This window comes from Nicotiana tomentosiformis, chromosome 6, assembly GCF_000390325.3.
Source record: "Nicotiana tomentosiformis chromosome 6, ASM39032v3, whole genome shotgun sequence".
NCBI classification, from domain to species: domain Eukaryota; kingdom Viridiplantae; phylum Streptophyta; class Magnoliopsida; order Solanales; family Solanaceae; genus Nicotiana; species Nicotiana tomentosiformis.
In genome coordinates this window covers 13,917,430-13,937,087 of record NC_090817.1, presented here as the reverse complement: position 1 = coordinate 13,937,087, position 19,658 = coordinate 13,917,430, and the positions used below count along the sequence as shown (strand labels likewise).

General features: G+C 37.3%; 1 protein-coding gene and 1 pseudogene across 1 annotated transcript; both read right to left on the bottom strand.

The window, feature by feature from the left end:
• Positions 1 to 1,369: 1,369 nt before the first annotated feature.
• Positions 1,370 to 2,940, bottom strand: LOC104104019 (UDP-glycosyltransferase 82A1-like; annotated as a pseudogene).
• Positions 2,941 to 3,735: 795 nt separating this feature from the next.
• On the bottom strand, positions 3,736 to 6,766 carry LOC104104018 (UDP-glycosyltransferase 82A1-like). Its single transcript, XM_018773384.3, has 2 exons — positions 6,148 to 6,766; positions 3,736 to 4,855 (listed from the first exon to the last, which is right to left on the bottom strand). The coding sequence occupies exons 1-2, from the start codon at positions 6,611 to 6,613 to the stop codon at positions 3,972 to 3,974; spliced, it is 1,350 nt and encodes a 449-aa protein (XP_018628900.1). The 5' UTR covers positions 6,614 to 6,766; the 3' UTR covers positions 3,736 to 3,971.
• Between the last annotated feature and the right edge of the window lie 12,892 nt (positions 6,767 to 19,658).

Here is a 19,658-nt window from a genome sequence, read left to right as displayed (position 1 = left end):
TCAAATTGAATATTTGACTCTTGCCAAACTCATGAGATCATTGATGACATCAATGAAGCAATGCTAAACACTATAAATAGATATCTTGCTCTCATTGTAATACACACCAACAAAAAGAGAAAGAAAGAATGAGGTTTTACATCCAAGGTATAAGAAAATAGTCTGTGAGAAAAATAGAGGGTGAACGATATTGTAGTGAGGTAAAAATAACAAAAGAGGGTTATTTTTTTTGAGTGTTGTAGTGGTTTTTGGAATATTTTACTCGAACTTACAAAGTGTAAAATTCCTTGCTATAGTGACAGTTGTTCGTCTCGGGGCCGTGGTTTTTTCCCTTATTCAAAGGGTTTTTCACGTAAAAATCTTGGCGTCGTTGTCATTCTTTTTCTTGCTAATTACCGCATCTCGGTGCTACGTGATTATTCCGCTTTTATTACTGTGAATATTATTTCTATAGGGGGTTTATTCCCAACAAATGGTATCATAACTAAACTTGCAAGTGAGTCTAAATATTGATTTGTAATGGTTTTAACATTTTATTACTTTCTATCTACAAATTAAAATTTAGTTTGTATTATTTTCAATTCGAAACATATCATTTAAACACATAAGGAAAACTTTTGCAAAAGGTAATTCAGCTTTTTGTATAAATTTGGTATTGGGTTCATTCTAGATAGTTGCTTTAATGTGTTATCTTGACTTGGAGAATTTCATTGTAAACTTTTGCCTTTTCTTTTCTTCCCCCTCATTCTACTGTATCAATTTGATCTCATCTCCAATCTATTCAAAGTCTCATGAAATCAACACGTACATTTGTTCTTTACAAGGTTATTCAAAAACTAAGCCAGCAAGCTGAATATTTTGATCAAATTTCGACAAGTATGAATGATGTCGGAGCAATGTCGGATTCAGAATTTCAAGAAGATAAATTCATCACTACCTTAATGATAAACGTCAGTATGATAATACAAAATTATACGGCAACAATAACTTAGCGAGCAAATAATAATTAATATCATTATCACAAAAAAATATTATTTAATTTACAATTATACTTAACGAGTTTCTATACTTTGAAAACGATCCATAATAGCTTCATTATATACGAGTTTTCATGTGGTTGGAACTCTACCAAATTAAAATTCAAGTACTCAAGCACATGTATATCCACTCAGGGGCGGAGATAGCATAGATCGTGCGGGTTCGGTCGAACCAAATAACTTTTGTCCAAACTTTATATTTGCCTTAAGATATTCACTGAATATGTATAAATTATTAATTTAGAACCCAATAATATAAACGGGTTGAAATCCTGAACCCATAAAATTCAAATCATGACTTCGCCTATGTATCAACCATGAAGCATATATGTTCATATCCTTACATCAGAAATGAATGTTGTCAAGTTAGCCATTGCTTTAGATCTAGCCACCTTGCCCATTGTCATATCATTTAATTTAGCAATTCTTTCACTCATTTCGTCATCCTCCATGACCTTTTCCAATCCTTCTCTTAAATCTTTCACTCCAAAACCATCAATCCTGTCCCAGATTTGCCATTTTTAACAATATAAGCACAATTAACAAATTGATCACCTGCAATTGGATAGCACAAAAGGCGTTTCTTGGATTGTATCGCTTCTATTGTAGAGTTCCAACCACAATGGGTAAGAAAATATCCCACAGCTTCATGTTGTAGAACATCAATTTGTGGTGCCCATGGTACAATTTTCCCTTTTTTGAAATTTTCTCCAAATATCCCTTTTCTAAACCTTCTCTCCACAAAGGGCCTAACACCCAAATAAAAGGTTTTTCTAAGGCTTCAAGTGCAAATGCCAAACTATTCACTTTTGCTTCTCCAATTGGACTGACCCAACTCCCGAAAGAAATGCACATAATTGAATTAGCAGTTTGCATATCTAGCCAATCCAAGCAACTTGAATCTTTCTCCCAGAAGCTAGCATTCTTGATTGTTACATGAGTCCCAATTGGGAGAATTTGGGGGTAATCTTGGGAATCATCAATGTGGGTGTTCAAAATAGTAGTATTTCGCACCTCGTGACATGCACCTGGAGATGTGTTTACAAGGAGCCACTTAAGGGTTCTTGTTCTTTCCATTGTCCTAGTCCAAAACTTGAATCTTGAAATTCTTGCAGTTGAATTTCCAATAAGCCATGGCAAATCTTCTGAGCTAAATGTAGGATGAGCATGTGAAAGACATATAGGCCCATTGTGTAATGGACAACCTGCAAATTATCAATCATAAATGTATCATTGTAGGGAAGTAATTACGCGTTTGTGCATAAAGTTAGTGAGAAATAAAATGATTTTCGAACATGTTTTAACTCTTTACCTTGTTTTCTCATAACAAATTATTGTTTACGAGCAAAAAGTAATAAAAACACGTGGAATAATGGTTGTTATTGTGCGCGGACCACTGGTGAAACTTACGTTAAGCAAATTCAACTATTAAGGCGCCTTTTGGGTAAAAGTTGAAGGAGCAAGGCTCAAAAGCCTTGAGGTGGCTCAAAAAGGCCGGCCAAATCAGATAATACTTTGGCAGTTGGGCCTAGTCGTGACAAGTGGTATAACCTATACTTCTCCTAGAATGATAGTGAGGCGAACCTTAGGGAGAATACTGGATCCTTAGGAGAGGGCTAGTGTAATAGCCACGAATATTGGTGGTTGTACCAAAAGCGAATTCGATGTGAATTTTGCCTTAGACAAATGCCACATCACAATGAAAATTAAAAGTTAGGAGGCCATATAAGGGGTGAGTTCATGATTTAATTGTTGAGACGCCTTTTGGGTTAAAGTCCAAGGAGACAAACCGTGAAGGGCAAGAGTCTTGAGATGGCTCTATATTGTCGAACTCAAAGCTGACAATACCTTGACAATTGAACATGACTGTGATAAAGCACATGGAATCATAACGACTTGTCATTTACTCATGCCAATTATCAAGTTAAATAAATTAAAGTACTTCAAAATATTTTGTAAATTAAGTTAATCTCCAATAGGATCATTTGATCATGTGCCTATAGCTTACATTTGCATTAAAAAAATGAACCTCGTATAGTTGACTTTAATATGACATCATGTTAGAGCTGTACATTTAACTAATTGCACGCTAAGCAGATGATTTTTTTTTCTTAATTCCCTTTATACAAAGAAAGAATCATAAAGGAGTATGCCTACTTGCTTGGACATTCTTTAGATGGTATTTGGATTAGCTTTTAAGCTGTAAAATCAGTTTTTAAGATTTTTTAGCGGAATGATTTGGTACCGTTAATTGTGAGTGCATGTTTCAAAGAATCCGAGCAAACCCCCACGTTGAAATGCACAACAGTGCAAGCTAATTCTTTTGAGTCTATAATCAACCAATTTGTGAGTGCATGCCTGATTGTTGTTGGTAATGAATTTATATAGACATGTATGGGTAATACAAAAGGTATCAGAAAGTTACACATTAAATAATATTTGGGAGTTATGAACATAATTAATAGAGGTTTTATAAGGGGAGGGGAAAAGTTTGAAAGAGACAATAATTAGCTATTAAGATATGTAATAAGAAAACGGTTATATATAGTGTTCTAGAGTTTTTTGAAGTAAGTTTTTTGGCCAAAGAGAGTTGCCACCTCACACTTTTTATTTCCCACATTTTATATATATATATATATATATATATATATAAAGCCGAAAAAGAAATACATAAAAATGTAAATTGGACTATCTATTTTACCGGTTCTCTGCAAATTTAAATAATAGGTAATAAAGTTTTTTTTATCTGAAGTAATAAAGTTACATTTGACGGAACTTAATGCTTCTTTTTCTTTTCTTTTCTTTAAATGACCCGTATATATTGTTCCATTGGGTAACTGTTATCTTCCACCAGTATAAGTATCAAATAACTCTACATATCAATTAATTAGAACATAGATTATTCCATTGGATACCTGCTATCCGCACAAAGTTTCATATTCTAATATCACAAATGAATGTTGTCAAGTTAGCCATTGCTCTTGAACTAACTACCTTGCCCATTGTCATCTCATTTAGTCTACCAATTCTTTCACCCATTTCATCATCCTCCATGACCCTTTTCAATCCTTCTTCCAAATCTTTTAACCCAAAACCATCCATTCTAACGCCGATTCGCCACTTTTGAACAATGTAAGCACAATTAACAAATTGATCACCCGCAATTGGATAACACAAAAGGCGTTTCTTGGATTGTATCGCTTCCACTGTAGAGTTCCAACCACAATGTGTAAGATAACACCCTACTGTTTCATGTTGTAGAACATCAATTTGTGGTGCCCATGACACAATTTTTCCTTGTTTTGAAATTCTCTCCAAATAGCCCTTTGGTAAACCTTCTCTCCATGTAGGACCTAACACCCAAATAAATGGTCTTTTTAACAATTCAAGAGCAACTGCTAAGTCATTTACTTTTGCTTCTCCAATTGGACTAACCCAACTCCCAAAAGAAATGTACAAAACTGAATTAACAACTTGTTTGTCTAGCCAATCCAAGCAACTTGAGTCTTCCTCCCACAAGCTAACATTCTTGATTGTTACATGAGTATTCAAAGGTCCAATTGGGAGAATTTGTGGACAATCTTGGGACTGATCAATTTTTGTATTCAAAATAGTAGTATTTCTCACCTTGTGACATTCGTCTGGAAATGTATTTACGAGGAGCCACTTTAGGGTTCTTGATCTTTCCATCGTCTTAGTCCAGAACTTGAATCTTGAAATTCTTGCAGTTGTATTTCCAATAAGCCATGGTAAATCATCTGACCTAAGTGTAGGTTGGCCAAGTGAGATGGATATAGGACCATTGTGCAATGGACAACCTGCGAGATCATTATTGTTAATCATAGGTTTCTAACGTTTAAATTGACAATATTTGACTAGGAAAAAGATTCAAATTTGCTCATTTACTATCTAAATCACTCAATTTTGTCATTGGTTAAACTTTTGGATAGTTCATATCCTTGCCGTGAGCAAATAGTCTTCACCCTTGCTGTTAACAAAGCTTCAACGTGAAATGAGTGTATTGCGTGTGTCCAAATTCTCCGAAGAGGGGAATGTGAACATAACGACTTGCTATTTACTCATGTCAATTAACTTCAAAATTAGATTCGGAATGGAAGCTTTATGGTTAAATAATCTTCAATAATAACAACAAATTCAGTAAATTTTCATAAGTGAGATATTTGGATAATAAGATGTACGCATAGAGTTAAGTAATCTTCAAAAGGAAAAAAATAACTAATCTTCCGAAAGCTTCATTTGATCATGTTCTTATCCCGTACATCTTCATTTTAAAATAATAAAACCTCTTATGGTCAACTTTAATATGACATAATAATGTTAGAATGTGAGAAGTTGACTATGACCTAGTCATTAATTAGTGCTAGTATTTAACTAACTAATTACGCGCGCTAAGTCTATAATATAAGCTTATAGGACATACTTATCATATAAAGTTCCCTATTTAGCCAACTCTAAAACTAAGTATAGTCAGATCTCTCTATAATAAAATAGGGTGAATAAAGTTTCTATAATAAATTTTTATGTTATATTATAATATATGTTCTCTATATCAACACTTCGCTATAACAATAAAAAAAAATACAAAAATAAATGATGCTGTTATAAAGAGATTTGACTGTATCTTATTAATACATATCATAATTAATTAATGTTTTATCACATTACTTACTATATTTTCCAAGTTACCAATTTAAGTTGACAATAATTAGTTCTGGTGACCGATTTAAAGTAATTAACGGAATTGTGTAAATATTTTTTACGCTTTAGGTTCTGCGATTAAGAGTAGAACAGAAGATAAAAGCTTACTTTAATGCTCTACAGAAATCAAGAAAGTAACAGAAAAAAGGGTAAATCATTTATAAAAAAAAAGGTAGGCCGGGGCGCACAAGACACGCGTACAAGGTCCGGGAAAGGACCGCACCCCAAGTGGTATGATATAGATAAATTATTCTAATGCAAGCATTAGTGGCCGCTTCTATGGCCTTTAACCCCGACTTATAGGTCACGCAGAGACAACTTTACCGTTGCTTCAAGGCTAAAGAAAAAAGTGAATATGTCTCGGTTTAAGTTATAAACTGAATATTATTACCTGTTTCTGAGATGATTCCATTTGTGAGCATGTCTGGAATTGAATCAAGCAATCTATAAGTAGCTAACATGGCCGGCCAAAATCCAGCAACTTGAATACCAAACTTATTAGCAACTTTAACAGCCCAAGAAGCAAGCAAATCAACAATCACACACACAACTCCATCTTCTTCTTTTCCACTAAACTCATATTCTTGAACAAGTTTTTCAAAATGGTATGGCATGTAATTCTCCATTGCATTTTCTATCGCGAAGAAATCGCGAGGGGTTCCATCTTCTAATCCATCTGGTATGGAAATGATAGAAATACCATCTTCTTTAGAGTTAATTTGGATGAAATTTGGTGTGATGACTATTGGATTAAGGCCATGGTTAAGTAGCAAAGAAGCTAGTTTAAGCATTGGTGTGACATGACCTTGTGCTGGATATGGAACTAGAAGTACTTTGCTCTTTTTTCTAAACTTCATGTTTTTCTCTCTAAGTTTTTTAGTTGTTCAATTCTTCAATGGACTCGCTATATATATAATCAAGTTGTAATATATGGAGAGGAATGGACCGTCTCTTAAGCTTTCCTTTTTTGGTGTGTGTGGGGGTGGGCGGTGGGGGAACTGAAGAGAAATGGACGGTCTAATATAAGAGGAACAAGTAGCTAGCTTTATAATCACAAGAAATAAGTTATCTTAAAACATTTAGAATATCTCGGAATTTAGTATCTCATTATCCTTTGTTTGATTACTAATCTTGGAATAAGTTATGTTAGGATTAAAATAGTATTGAGATAACTTATATAAAAAAAAACAGTAAAATTAACAATCTCAGAATTAATACAACATAACAAACAACCAATAAAAATTAATATCAGAATAACTAATCTCAATATAACTAATTCTAGCATAAATTGTCTTCAAACAAACGATTCGCTTAGGAGTTGTTTGGTACGATAGATAAGCAAAAATAATGATGGGATAAAGATTTAATACCGTCTTTTATTTCTTGTTGTTTGGTTGGGCGGGGGAGTTTGCACGTGGCATATGCAATTAGGATTTGGGCTCAATCATGGCAAATTCTTTTGGCAACTTCTTTTCAAAAAGGAAAACTTAAACTATATATAAGATTATAATTATTGATGAATTATGTAATTGTTTTAGAAAAGGTTATATAGGATTAGGCGCAAAGGCATTAGAACGGGTTAGTTACTTAGTTATGCTATTAACAAGTACAAGCCTGGTTGGCCTATAAAAGGCTCAAATCTTTTGAGTGTGATTCGCTTCTATTAAAGCCAGAAAACTGGACCATCTAATTTGAGTTGTACTTTTCAAAGTAGGTAAGAAATTTACATATTAGAAGGAACTTAAACCCTTTTTTTTTTCTCTTTCTCACACGTGATGGTGTTCGGACCATCTCGCGTATACATTATTTATTTTATCGGGTATTTTTATCTCTCATCAATATATGTACTTGGCCGGCTGGAGTCTAATGCCACTACGCATTGACCTTGGGCTCCCAAAATACTTAGGGTCCAAAATCTATGAATTATATATATAATATTTAATAATTATGCATTATTGATGAAAGTTTTAAATTATTTGGTTAAAATAGTTATAGCTAAAAGTTTTACACATTTTAAATTGTAGTTACCAATTATTTCATGTCTTTAATTCGTCCCAACTTAAATCGATCTTCTTACAATGTTAGTTTAGAGCAATTTTTCTTCATTCTTTGAGTGCCTCTGTAGATATTTTTCAAGCTACATTGATAAGTAACTATTAAAATTCATCCTTAGTATTGAATGACTCTTGAAACATAATAGTTACTATAATATTATTTGTTTCAACTTATATTTATAATTAAAAGTGCGAAGAGAAACTGTATAAGTAGAAGAATGCTCTAATTGACAAACTCAATCAGGTAAAAAGTGTTAATTCAATTACCGTGATCAATTTCTATGTCAGTTGCCTCGGTTGAAAAAAAAAATTCAAAACTAAATCAATAAAGTTCAACATGATAACACAAGAGAGATTAAACAAATTGGTTAGACATCGGCAATAGTTAAAACTATATATTAGATCACTCTTTCAGCGGAGGTAGCCTCGCGTTCGGTTGCAGCAAGAACGACATTATGGACTTCAACCCACTTGGCCGGGGCATCGTCAAATCTGACCCTCATCGGGCCAATTTCTTGGCTAAGGGTTACCACTTCTTGCTCGCTTTGCCGCAAACGAGTCTCCAATACAATAGCCTCAGCAGCTTTGGCTTCCAGTTCCGAAAGACGAGCGACATGTTGCTCCTGCTCTGCCAAAAGCTGATCCCGTGCGGAGGTAATCTCTTCCTTTTCATGAATCAACATCTGAAGGCCCTCGAAAGAAAGAAAGTTGGCCTACAAAGTAAGAAGGGTAAAATTCAGGATATGTTCATACCTAAAAATAGAAGGAGTAATAAAGGAAGAAAGGAACATACTATTGCGACGTTGTGCATGGCGTTGTTCAACAAACACTCTCCCGAGAGTGCATGAATCTTTTTTCAGTCTTTATCTGAAGCCAAAGGCTTCAGATAATTATCAAGCTCCACCGGCGGGGATATCAAGTTGTATCCGGTAGAGACTGAAAGAGTAACATTCCTCCTCCTTTGCGGATCTTCAAAAGGGGCAGTATAATTTTGCCCCAAATTCCCATGAACTAGGGACTGTGGAAAAAGAACACCTTCTTCTTGGTCAGGTACCACCGGTGAAGATGATGTAGCAATTGCTGGCGGAAGAGTGGATGAAGATGGAAGTGATGTAGCATTTACTGGTGTTGGTAAAGATAGAGATGAAGCTGATGGAGTTGAAGAGTGAGAAGCAACTGAATTAAATGTGGTGCTGGTTGTTGGATGCTTGCCAACCAAAGACGGCAGGGATCCGGTACTCAGCCCCGAAGTACCGGATATAACAATTGGGCCGAAAACGGGAGTTGACATTATCTACCAAATCAAACTCTCCCCAAAGTGTCGAGGCATCGTCCTCGGTTGGTGTAACTATCTCAACATGTCGAGCATCCCGTTGAGATGATGAGGATCGTCGTCTTCTATATAGATAAGCTCCCCCATCACTAGCTTCTTCATCATCGTCGATCGTCACAGTGTCTATGACCGACGCGGAAATAGGGCCAGTCACCATCACTACCGGATATGACTCAGTGGCATCGGTCCTTGCCCTCATATTCTTTTCCCCAGCTACGGAGGAGCATCTTCTCTTTTGTTGTTTGTCTTCCGATCGGGGATTCCGTAAAGAAACATTTGCTCCCGAAGCAGGCCCGGAGACACCTGTTCGAATAAGCACCTCCTGAAGCAGCCTCACTGCATCAGCAGGATCAGCCAAGACATCCTCCTCGGGAACAACAACAGAGCCCGCGGCTAGACCTAATTTCATAGACAGGTTAGAAGGGATCAATCAAGTTTTTCACATGAAAAATTGAAATAAGGTGAGTTTGAATGACCATGATTCTGGCCTTCCACCCTTATTGAGGGGTCAGTTCTTTCCACAAGCGAGTCTCGGGCGTCGTAACGTCCAAGATATTTTGTACCCACCGATCCAAACCTTCAACCACCAGTGGGATCCATCGAGTTGCTGAACCAGGCGAATGATGGAGGATCAATATGACTATAGAAAAATATTTAAGTAAAATGAAATACTAAATAAAGAGCTTACGAGTGCGGTTCCAAGTGGCCGGAAAGGATGGAGCCGTTGCCGGAATGATATCATTGGTGACAGCTGCAACGAACCGTTCCATCCACCCACGGTCGTTGTCATCATCCATGCTAGACAACAAAGCATGGTGGCCACGTTTGTAGAGGTTTATCATTCCCCCGCGGAAGATTTTGGGAGAATAGAGATTCATCATATGAGCTAAGGTTAGCTCCTTTCCAGTCTCCTGGCACAAACGCCGAAGGCAAACAACCGTCCTTCACACAGAAGGACATATTTGGGCCAAACACACTTGGTAGCGGAGGCAAAACTCTGCAATTACGGAGTCAAGCTCTCCGCTCAAAGAGAACACACCCAAAGTAAAGGATAAGTGTAAAAATATGTAATCTCCCCTTGTGCAGAGATTTGTTGGATTTGCTGGAGGGTGCACAGGTAAATGTATACCTAAGTTTACTTGGCTTGGCTTCACATGTGTAGCGTATACTCACGTTTTCTGTTATTACTTTATAGTTCATCTGGACGCCATAAAGCGACGCGCTGATAGCTGGCTTACCCGATTGTTGCTCGGCCGACCGACTTATTTGGAGCTCTTCCGTCCCGTTGATGTGCCTTGATATTGTGGAGCATTATGCCACCTAGCGGGTACTTTGCCAGTTTGGCCGTCCGCAGCTTGTACCGCCACCGCCCCCTGGCAGACCACACATTTCCAGCGGGATGATCGTTTTAGGGTGGACCAGGCATATGTGTCATGGCTAGAGGCGCAGATCAATACTTGGGACCGACGACTTGACCTGATTCCAGCCCCCTTCACCGCAACGGACGGATATTGAGCATGATTATATAGGCTGGTAATGTGGTGGTACCTGACTTTTCGTCGGGAATCCCATTCATCACGCTGGCGGTCGGTACGTTCCATCCACCGGGAGGTACGAGGCACGAGGCACTGGTATGTTATTTGGTATTCTTACTTATAACTGTAACCCAACGTTCCGTTATTTATATTTTACATGTTGTATAGGCTATTAGCCTACATTTGTTACACCAGTTGGGACTGCAGATGCAACAACATGCCGGCGAGGGAGCGACCACTTTGCACGAGTATGGCCGACAGGTTACAGAGCTGGCTGCCCGGACACTGCGGCGAGCCCAAGAGGATAGGTGCTTAGGACACGACCCTGCTTATGTGGCGCCAGAGCATTACCATCGAGGTAGGACTGTCCCACGAGGTAGGGATGTTCCACGAGGTAGGGCTGTCCCACGAGATAAGGCTGTCCCACGAGGCAGGGTTGTCCCACGGGGTCATGGGGGCAGGCGAGGAGGTGGTCCCCAACAAGGGGGCGTTGAGGCACCTATTCAGCCGGGTGACCTCCATGAGCCAGACTACTATCACAACAACATGCCGTCATACAACTTTCAACTTCAGCTCACCCTAGGGTCTTTGCAGGTGACCCTGTCAGATCCATTGTTTATCACAGGCACGAGCATTACACAGGATGATAAGGATCAGTACTTTCCAGGCCCATCGATCGCTGTTGATGATAGGCCGACCCGAGATGTGGATAGTGGGCGCCGACTTAGTTATGGCTCCTCATCGAGGAGTTTTGGGGATCTTTCACAAGCGTAAATGTGTTTATATTACTATTAAATTTAAATTTATTTTTATCTCATTGATTAGCCATAAATATCTTAATGTTTTTCTTATTAAGGCTTTATTCTCTCCCATCACGGAGGCCACTTTGTGCGATGCTGACCTGGCTGCGACAGATGATTATATTCAGGATCCTGATGAGACCATGGTATGACAATTTAAATTTTTGTGACTTAACACGTATATTACTAATATATATTTTCATATACTGAGCTAACTTATTCTTCTGTAGGTTACTGCTGGACCGACGACCCTTTCTACAGAGCCTGCCAACACTACTGATGATCATGCTGCAACGCATCCGGCGATAAATAGGCGATGTGATGAGGATGATCCTGATAGCGTAGCCGGGCGGGATGGGATGCGCCTCAGGCCAGTGACTGCATTAAAGCACAGGCTGTGGGATGCATTGATTTTTTTTTTGAATTTTATGTAAATATTAATTTATGTAAATAATATCAACAATTTTTATTGTTTACATTATATGCGCATTATGTTTTTATTTTCTCGATTCTTTGTTATTTTAATACTACAATACAAACACAAACATATCAACTTAACATAATTTAAATTCAGTACAACTAATAAAAATACATGACATGGAAAGCATAAAGATAAAATACTACACTCAACACATACATGTCATTGTTTAGTCACTACCGCCTTGTATTCTCTGCCCCAACCACTTTAATTTCTCTTCCAACCTATTTTTTTCTTCTTCCGCCTCTTTTAGTTTCTCCTGCAATGCCTCAATTTCTCGTTTCCTTTCAGACTCACGACGTTGGTATTCACAGTTCATATCCTAAATATACTGCAAAGTTCGTTTGTAGCATTCCTGCTTAATGGGTTGATCAAGCCACACCTCAAAATTGCAATAATTTTCGTGATTGCCTCCAAAAATGTTTACACACATCCAGTATCTGCGCCCAACATGACCATCAGACCAACAATCCTTCACCATACATCGTTTGCCACAATAGCACATTGATATATAATTGCGTCCAGACATTTGTTAATGCAAAAAAAAAATCCTCCTTTTATGAAAAGTTTTGCTTTTTGTTTTGGTTAAGCGCATATAATAACTAAAATGCACTAGTTATTTAAAGGCAAGGCAGCACACATAACGTAGTATTTAACCGCGCTATGCTTCGCGTGTTAAAGATTCTTTTGGGTACAATATAACTTTTACAGGCGGTCAGCTTTTCAGGTTGACAAGACAACACACATAACATAGTATTTAGCCGCGCTATGCTTCGTGTGTTAAAAGGTTCTTTCGGGTACAATACAACTTTTGCAGGAGGGCAACTTTTCAGGTCGACAAGACAACACACATAACATAGTATTTAACCGCGCTATCCTATTATATACGAGACTAGGACTATATATATATTCACATAATTATCAAACATCTTCCTTCTCCGACAATGTAGTTTTGTAATAATTTTAGATTGAAATTCGAAACTCAACGTAATAAGTTTAGTTTTTTTTAATCCAATGCTATTTTTGATAACATGAACGGGAGGGAGAAATTCATTAATTTACTCCACTGATAATGTTAAATATCAATAAGATTTAACAACAATGGAAACATAATTTTATTTGATACATTTTGCAACATAAACAAGTACATACACTTATTACAACCATATTACAGAAATAAAACACTATGTGTATCCTTGATAGTTGGGCACATTAGATGAACTTCCACCAGGAGATGGATTACCACCGCCACCAAAACCAGCTGAAGGACATTTTCGATGGTCATGTCCTGTTTGCGAGCATATACCATATTTGCACGCATAAACGGTATCACCAACATCCATTTGGTTCCGTTTACGCGTTCTTTTTTGCACCTGTCACTGACGCAAAAAGTCCTTATTACACACCATTTTAAATGGTTCTGGCGGTCAATAATGCTCAGTACCCACTGGCTGCAACTGCCCACTATAGATGTTTAAGTATGCAGCAACACTATATTGTTTATCAACATAGTTGGTTGGCCCTAAACCTGTATATTGAAAGCACTTGATGGCATGTGAGCACGTCATGTGGTAGATGGACCATTTCCCACAAGAGCATAACCTTCTAGATTTATTTATGGTGTGTGCACTATTCCCCCGATTTTGATGGTTAGCGGTGCGAACTTCAAAAATATTTCGGTCGTGATCATACTGTAAATATGAATGCCAATGTGCTCGTCGATTGTATTTCTCAAAGTTTTTCATCGGTTGTGGCATAAATTCAACACCCCTTTCCATCAATGACGTTGCAGCTGCATCCCTTTCAACAAACCTCTCCGCTATCTGCTTGAATGACATTCGCACCATGGCAGTGACAGGCAATCCTCGTGCAGACTTTAATAACCCGTTGAAAGACTCTGACACATTTGTAATCAGAACTCCCTATCTTCTGCCACCATCCGTATGCAAAGTCCACTTTTCAGGCTTATGTCGCATAAACCAACGATAGGTTGCCTCGTCTTCCTACTTGATAGATTCCATGTGCCTCCAAATTTATGCTCTTAGTGATCTATTGTAGCCATCCACATTAAATCATAAAAATCCTTATTGGGATGTGCCTTCTGGAAATTGGCCTTTAGGTGCCTCACACAGTAACGGTGGTAGGCATACGGTTCTTGCCATGCAGGTAAATTCTGTACAGAACTTATAATACCACCATGCCGATCAGATATTAGACAAATACCTGAACGTTGTTTGACAACGTGCTCTTTCAAGTGGTTCAAAATTAGTGTCCACGTCTCTTGGCTTTCATTGGCTCAAATAGAAAAAGCTAAAGGAAATATACTTCCTTTAGCATCTACTGCAGAGGCGATCAACAACTTAATCTCATACTTTCCATAGACATGAGTGCCGTCTATGGATATTACCGTCCGACAATGCAGAAAACCATCAATTGCTGGTTTAAATACCCAGAACACGTATTTGAATATATATATTCTGGTATTCCCGGACTCCGCTCAACTTTCCATACAACAACGGTCCCGGGTTTATAGTGTTGCAATGCGGCCATGTATTTGGGTAGAGCTGCAAATGACTTATCCCAGTTACCATAAACAATTTCAAATGCACGTTTGCGCCCTAGAAATGCCTTTCTTTTGGTAATGGTACAACCATATTCCTGGTGGACGGATGTAATGCACTCTTTGATCTTGTACATTATGGATGCTTCAATGAGTGGAATCAGGACAAGAGAAATCAAGTCAATATCCAAGTTGAAATGATTCCCACTGAATGTGTCCATTTCACAAGTGTGGGTGCCAATGTATTTACCCACTTTCCACATATCTGTTTTCTTCTTGCTCGCACGCAGCATCTAATGACAACCCATAAACCATCTACAGCAAACAACCTTGTATACATCCGGTGTTAACTCCCATACCGTCATCTCACGACACTCTTTTACGCTGTACATTTTCGCTGCCCTGCTTAGGCGCATTTTATCAGGAAAAAGCATGCCCTTTTCCAGCACCGTTGGTCTAGACGCATCCCACATTTCTATCCGAATTTCGTTAGTATCCCTTGTGAGGCACATACGGCATACTTGGAAAATGATCAAGGTAGGGAATCTCCCTTGAATGAAACGACACATGGGACTTGTACACTCTTGGTCTAACGGGTGTGGAGCATGTTCCCTCGTCAAATCAGGTCCAACATTCTCTTCCTCCTCATCACCACCCTCATCAGGGAAGGGTGTATCATCTCCGGACTCATCGACATTATTATCATAATCACGTTTCTCTTCCTGACTCTATACATCTGCCAGATCCCGATTAAATATGCCGTCTTTGGGCAATTGAGTCAGGACAAGAGGTTCAACTTGCTCGTTTTCATTGCACAAACAATAAAATAATGAGCTACTCAAATTGATAAATATTTTACATATAGCTATATCACTTCACTTACATGTCGTAATGTGTTGACATCGCATGATGGACATTATCCTGTTGGTGATGACTCCCGTATGGACCACCGTGATCTAACACACTAGAACTACGCATATTCCAACTGGGCATGGGTTCATAACTTGTTAAATTCATATCTGGCCGGTACCCCCTGTGGAATATATGAGTGTGAATACAAATTCAATACAACAAAAATAAACATCGTAATACAAAGGAAAATCGAAGTTTACCACTCGTCTTGTAGATTATGTAAAGTAGGAGAGAAATTATTTCCTCGTTCCTCATTCGCCCGTGGAGATAAGTTTAAATCAGGCCAAACTCTTTCAGCCGAAACCTGTTCGGAAAAAATTGCTCCAGAATAACCACCCGATGACTGAGGGTTATCCCTGCTTTGCGAAACCTTATTATTGCGAACATCTTCAACCTTCACGTACATTTCCAACATTTTTATCAAAAGAAATTTCCGGTATTCATCCGGAGTCCTCAAAAAATCACTCAAAGTTTCATCATCCTCGATGTTAAACTTAACGTAACAAGCAACCCTTTGCGGAGTGACAGAATACGGATATCTTCCGATTACTTTAAGGTTCACCGAACGTTTGCTCACACTCATTTTGTTACACAACAACGATACCAGTCTATCGTACTCCATTGTAAGTGGCAACTTAACTTGACACTGTGGAGATAAACTATAGCTCACTGTGTTATTCGCCACCATAACCTCACCCCCAATATATTGAAACTCTTACTTTTCGCTCTTAAGACATTTTGACAAAATGCTTGAGAATTTAACAAGAAGAAAAATTTAACAGGAGTTGAGAATATTTCTGAATGAATTCTTGCAAAATCCTTAATGCCTTTAAATAAGGGAATCGTTAAGGTATAGCGCCCTTTAAAGGGGCACTATATGTATTTTGGTCACTAAGTTTTTTTCCATGCATTTTGATCGTTTGAGTAAAAAATGATCACATTTTGGTTCCGAACTCGGAAGAACACAAGTCACAATTCGATTTTGGGTTATAACAATAATAACAATTACAACAATAGCAACTTACTCAGTAATTCCGCAAGTAGGGTTTGGAAAGGGTAGAATACACGTAGACCTTACCCCTATGTTATGTGAGGTAGATAAATTATTTCCGATAAACTTTTAGCTAAAAAAAAACATTATCAAAGCAGGTTCGAAAAATATAATAAAAACTTTATGATGAAAATACCGAAGAAAAAGGAAATATTAGCAAAGGAGTTTGCATATGATCGAAAATTGGAATTGAATTGGTGTTGGAATAATTAGGTAACTAATAATGAAGTTAAAAGTCCTATCTTTATTTTGATATGTATCTCTAATATAAATAATGGTTTTATATGTGATAATGTTGATTAAGGAGTATAAAGATTAAGGATTTATGTATCACATATCAACTGAATGCAGGGGAAAAAGGTACTAGTACTTTTTATGTTTATAAATTACATTTTGTTTCCAACAAAAATATCATATCATAAATTTGATTAGTAATTGATTATGAGTATGAAATTAGTTAATGTGCACTAATAATTAACTAGGTCATAGTCAACCTTCTCTCATTCTAACATGATGTAATTATTATTCAAGTCAACCCTAACAAGATGTTAAATTTTAATGCAACGATCAAGATACGAACGTGATCAAACGAACTAACTTTGAACGATACTTTTATGACTTGGTAATGGTCATGACAATTCCCCCCCCCCCCCCCCCAACTCCCCCTCTCTTTACACACACACACATATATATATACACACGCTACCAAAAAAAATGAAATTAGTTATAAATTTCGTCGCTAATTAATTTATCGGTAAATCGCTTGTAGCTAACAAAATCGTTTAATAATATATCGCTAATACGTCGCTGAGTAGGATTAGCAATGAATTTGATGTTTAACTATAAAATGTGTCTTATCGTTAATTCCTGTATTTTAGTGTACAAAAGCAAAGATTAAAATTAACATTATTAGAGTATTAAAATATGGATGATTTGTCATGTCCCAAACTACCTCCTAGACGTGACTAGCCCCCAGCTAACACTACATGCCAGGCGAACTCATTTCTCGTACGTTTAACCATTTACACAAACACAGAGAGAACAATAAGTGCATGTCTAAGAGCATTTTTAATTATTAAACACGAAATGGTTACCAACTAGTACCTTAGTCAATTGATAGAAAGACCAATAGTCACTCAAATAAAAATAGTCTAACTCAAATATCACACTAAGTCCGTGGAGCATTTAACAAAGTGACGTGGATTTAACTGACGTGTATGCAAATCCCAATGAGAAGGAAATAACTAATACAAACTAGATAAAGATGCAGCGACAGCCTCCATGAATGATGCAGTGGCTCACATCAGCAACAAAATCGGTCCGAACGAACTCTTCAGCCACTAGCTCTATCGTCCGCGATAATATCTACATAGAGATGCACGTAAGAAGTGAGTTATAAATAAATATAATCCAGTAAGATCCTCCACCCGCCACTTTGAATACCTCTGGAACAAGTGTTAGAAAATACAAACACATCTCAACAAGAACGATATAATAATTAATACAATAATTATACAATAACTCAATATATATGTATCAATAAAGTTAATAAGAATTAACCAACAAGAGTACACATATCTTAACACAGTACACACTAAGGACTTGTCATGACTGCGGTGAAAGAAATTACCCAACACCTTTACGAATCAAAAATGGCACCGCAATGCCTCAAATATGTAACGGAGCATACACAATGCTCACTGAAGCATACACAATGTCCCAATATATATATATATATATATATATTGGGGCATTGTGTATGCTTCATGCTCCGTTACATATTTGAGGCATACCCAATGCTCGGGTGATGTACAAAGGCATACACAGTTCCCCAACATCATGGCTCACAGCCGTATCAAACTATCAAACTCAACACCATGACTCACAGCCGTATAAAACTACCAAACTCAACATCATGGCTCACAGCCGTAACACGCCATCAAACAACTTATAAAGTAATTTTTTTTGTATTCTTAAAAAAATAATGTATTTGTGGCTAGTCTAAGACCACCGATTTTATCAAGCACACACTTGTCCCAACACATGGACCAGACAGAGAAAACATATTTTCAAACGAGTTTTAAAAAAGAAAGTATCAAAGCTTAAAGTCTCACTTACCTCGCTAACAGAAAGTTCCCCAACCTTGCAACGTCTAGAACACCAACCTAACGAATGTCTAGGACACCAACCAAACGACCTCCAATGGCCTCAATCTGAAAGCTTACGCGATGATAGTCTTTATCGCCTCCGCCAAATAATCCTCTACGAGTATTTTGCTTCTTTTTGCTTTGTTTCTTTACGCTATATTGTTTCTTTCTTTTCTTTCCTTTTTGTTTTAAATCCTTAGGTTACTAAAATATGGCAACCACAAAAGAATGGGCTTGGCCTACTCCTGATTTAATAATTAACCAAAGTCAACTATATAAGTAAAGTTAAAAATTTATCACTAGTCACTTATTTAATACACTATTATATATATATATATATATATATATATATATATATATTGTTATAACCAATTCCCTTTCACCTGCTTAATATTCAACAAAATAGCTAAAATTAAATTAATTCTCCAATCTCCTAATTAATAAGTGTATAAATATTTTGGATTATTACATTCTTCCCCACTTAAACAAGCGTTCGTCCTCGAACGAGTTAGAAAGTGTACCGCATATCTCAAACAACAGAGGGTACTTGCTCCGCATGTCTTCTTCGGACTCCCATGTAGATTCCACTGTTGGATGGTTGCGCCATAATACTTTCACCGAAGCAACCTTTTTCGACCTCAATTGTCACACTTGCCTATCAAGATTAGTTATTGGACCTTCTTCATAAGTTAAGTTCTTATTAAGCTCCACATTCTCGGGCTGAATCTTATAACTATCATCACAAATATATCGTCTAAGCATAGACACACGAAACACTGATGAACCACAGATAACCACGGAGGAAAAGTAAGTCTATATGCTACCAACCCGATTCGATCTAAAATCTCATACAGACCAATATACCTAGGACTTAGCTTGCCTCTGCGCCCGAATCTCATGACTCCTTTCATTGGGGAAACCTTGAAAAAGACTTTTTCTCCTTTCAAGAATGCCAAATCACGAACTCTCTTATCTGCATAGGATTTTTGTCTACTTTGAGTTGTCCAAAGTCGTTCTCGTACTAATGAAACT

Coding starts and splice junctions, on each gene's coding strand:
- LOC104104018 (XM_018773384.3), bottom strand. CDS start 6,613: ATGAAGTTTAGAAAAAAGAGCAAAGTACTTCTAGTTCCATATCCAGCA. Junction 4,856..6,147: donor TGGAATCATCTCAGAAACAG/GTAATAATATTC, acceptor ATGATCTCGCAG/GTTGTCCATTGCACAATGGT.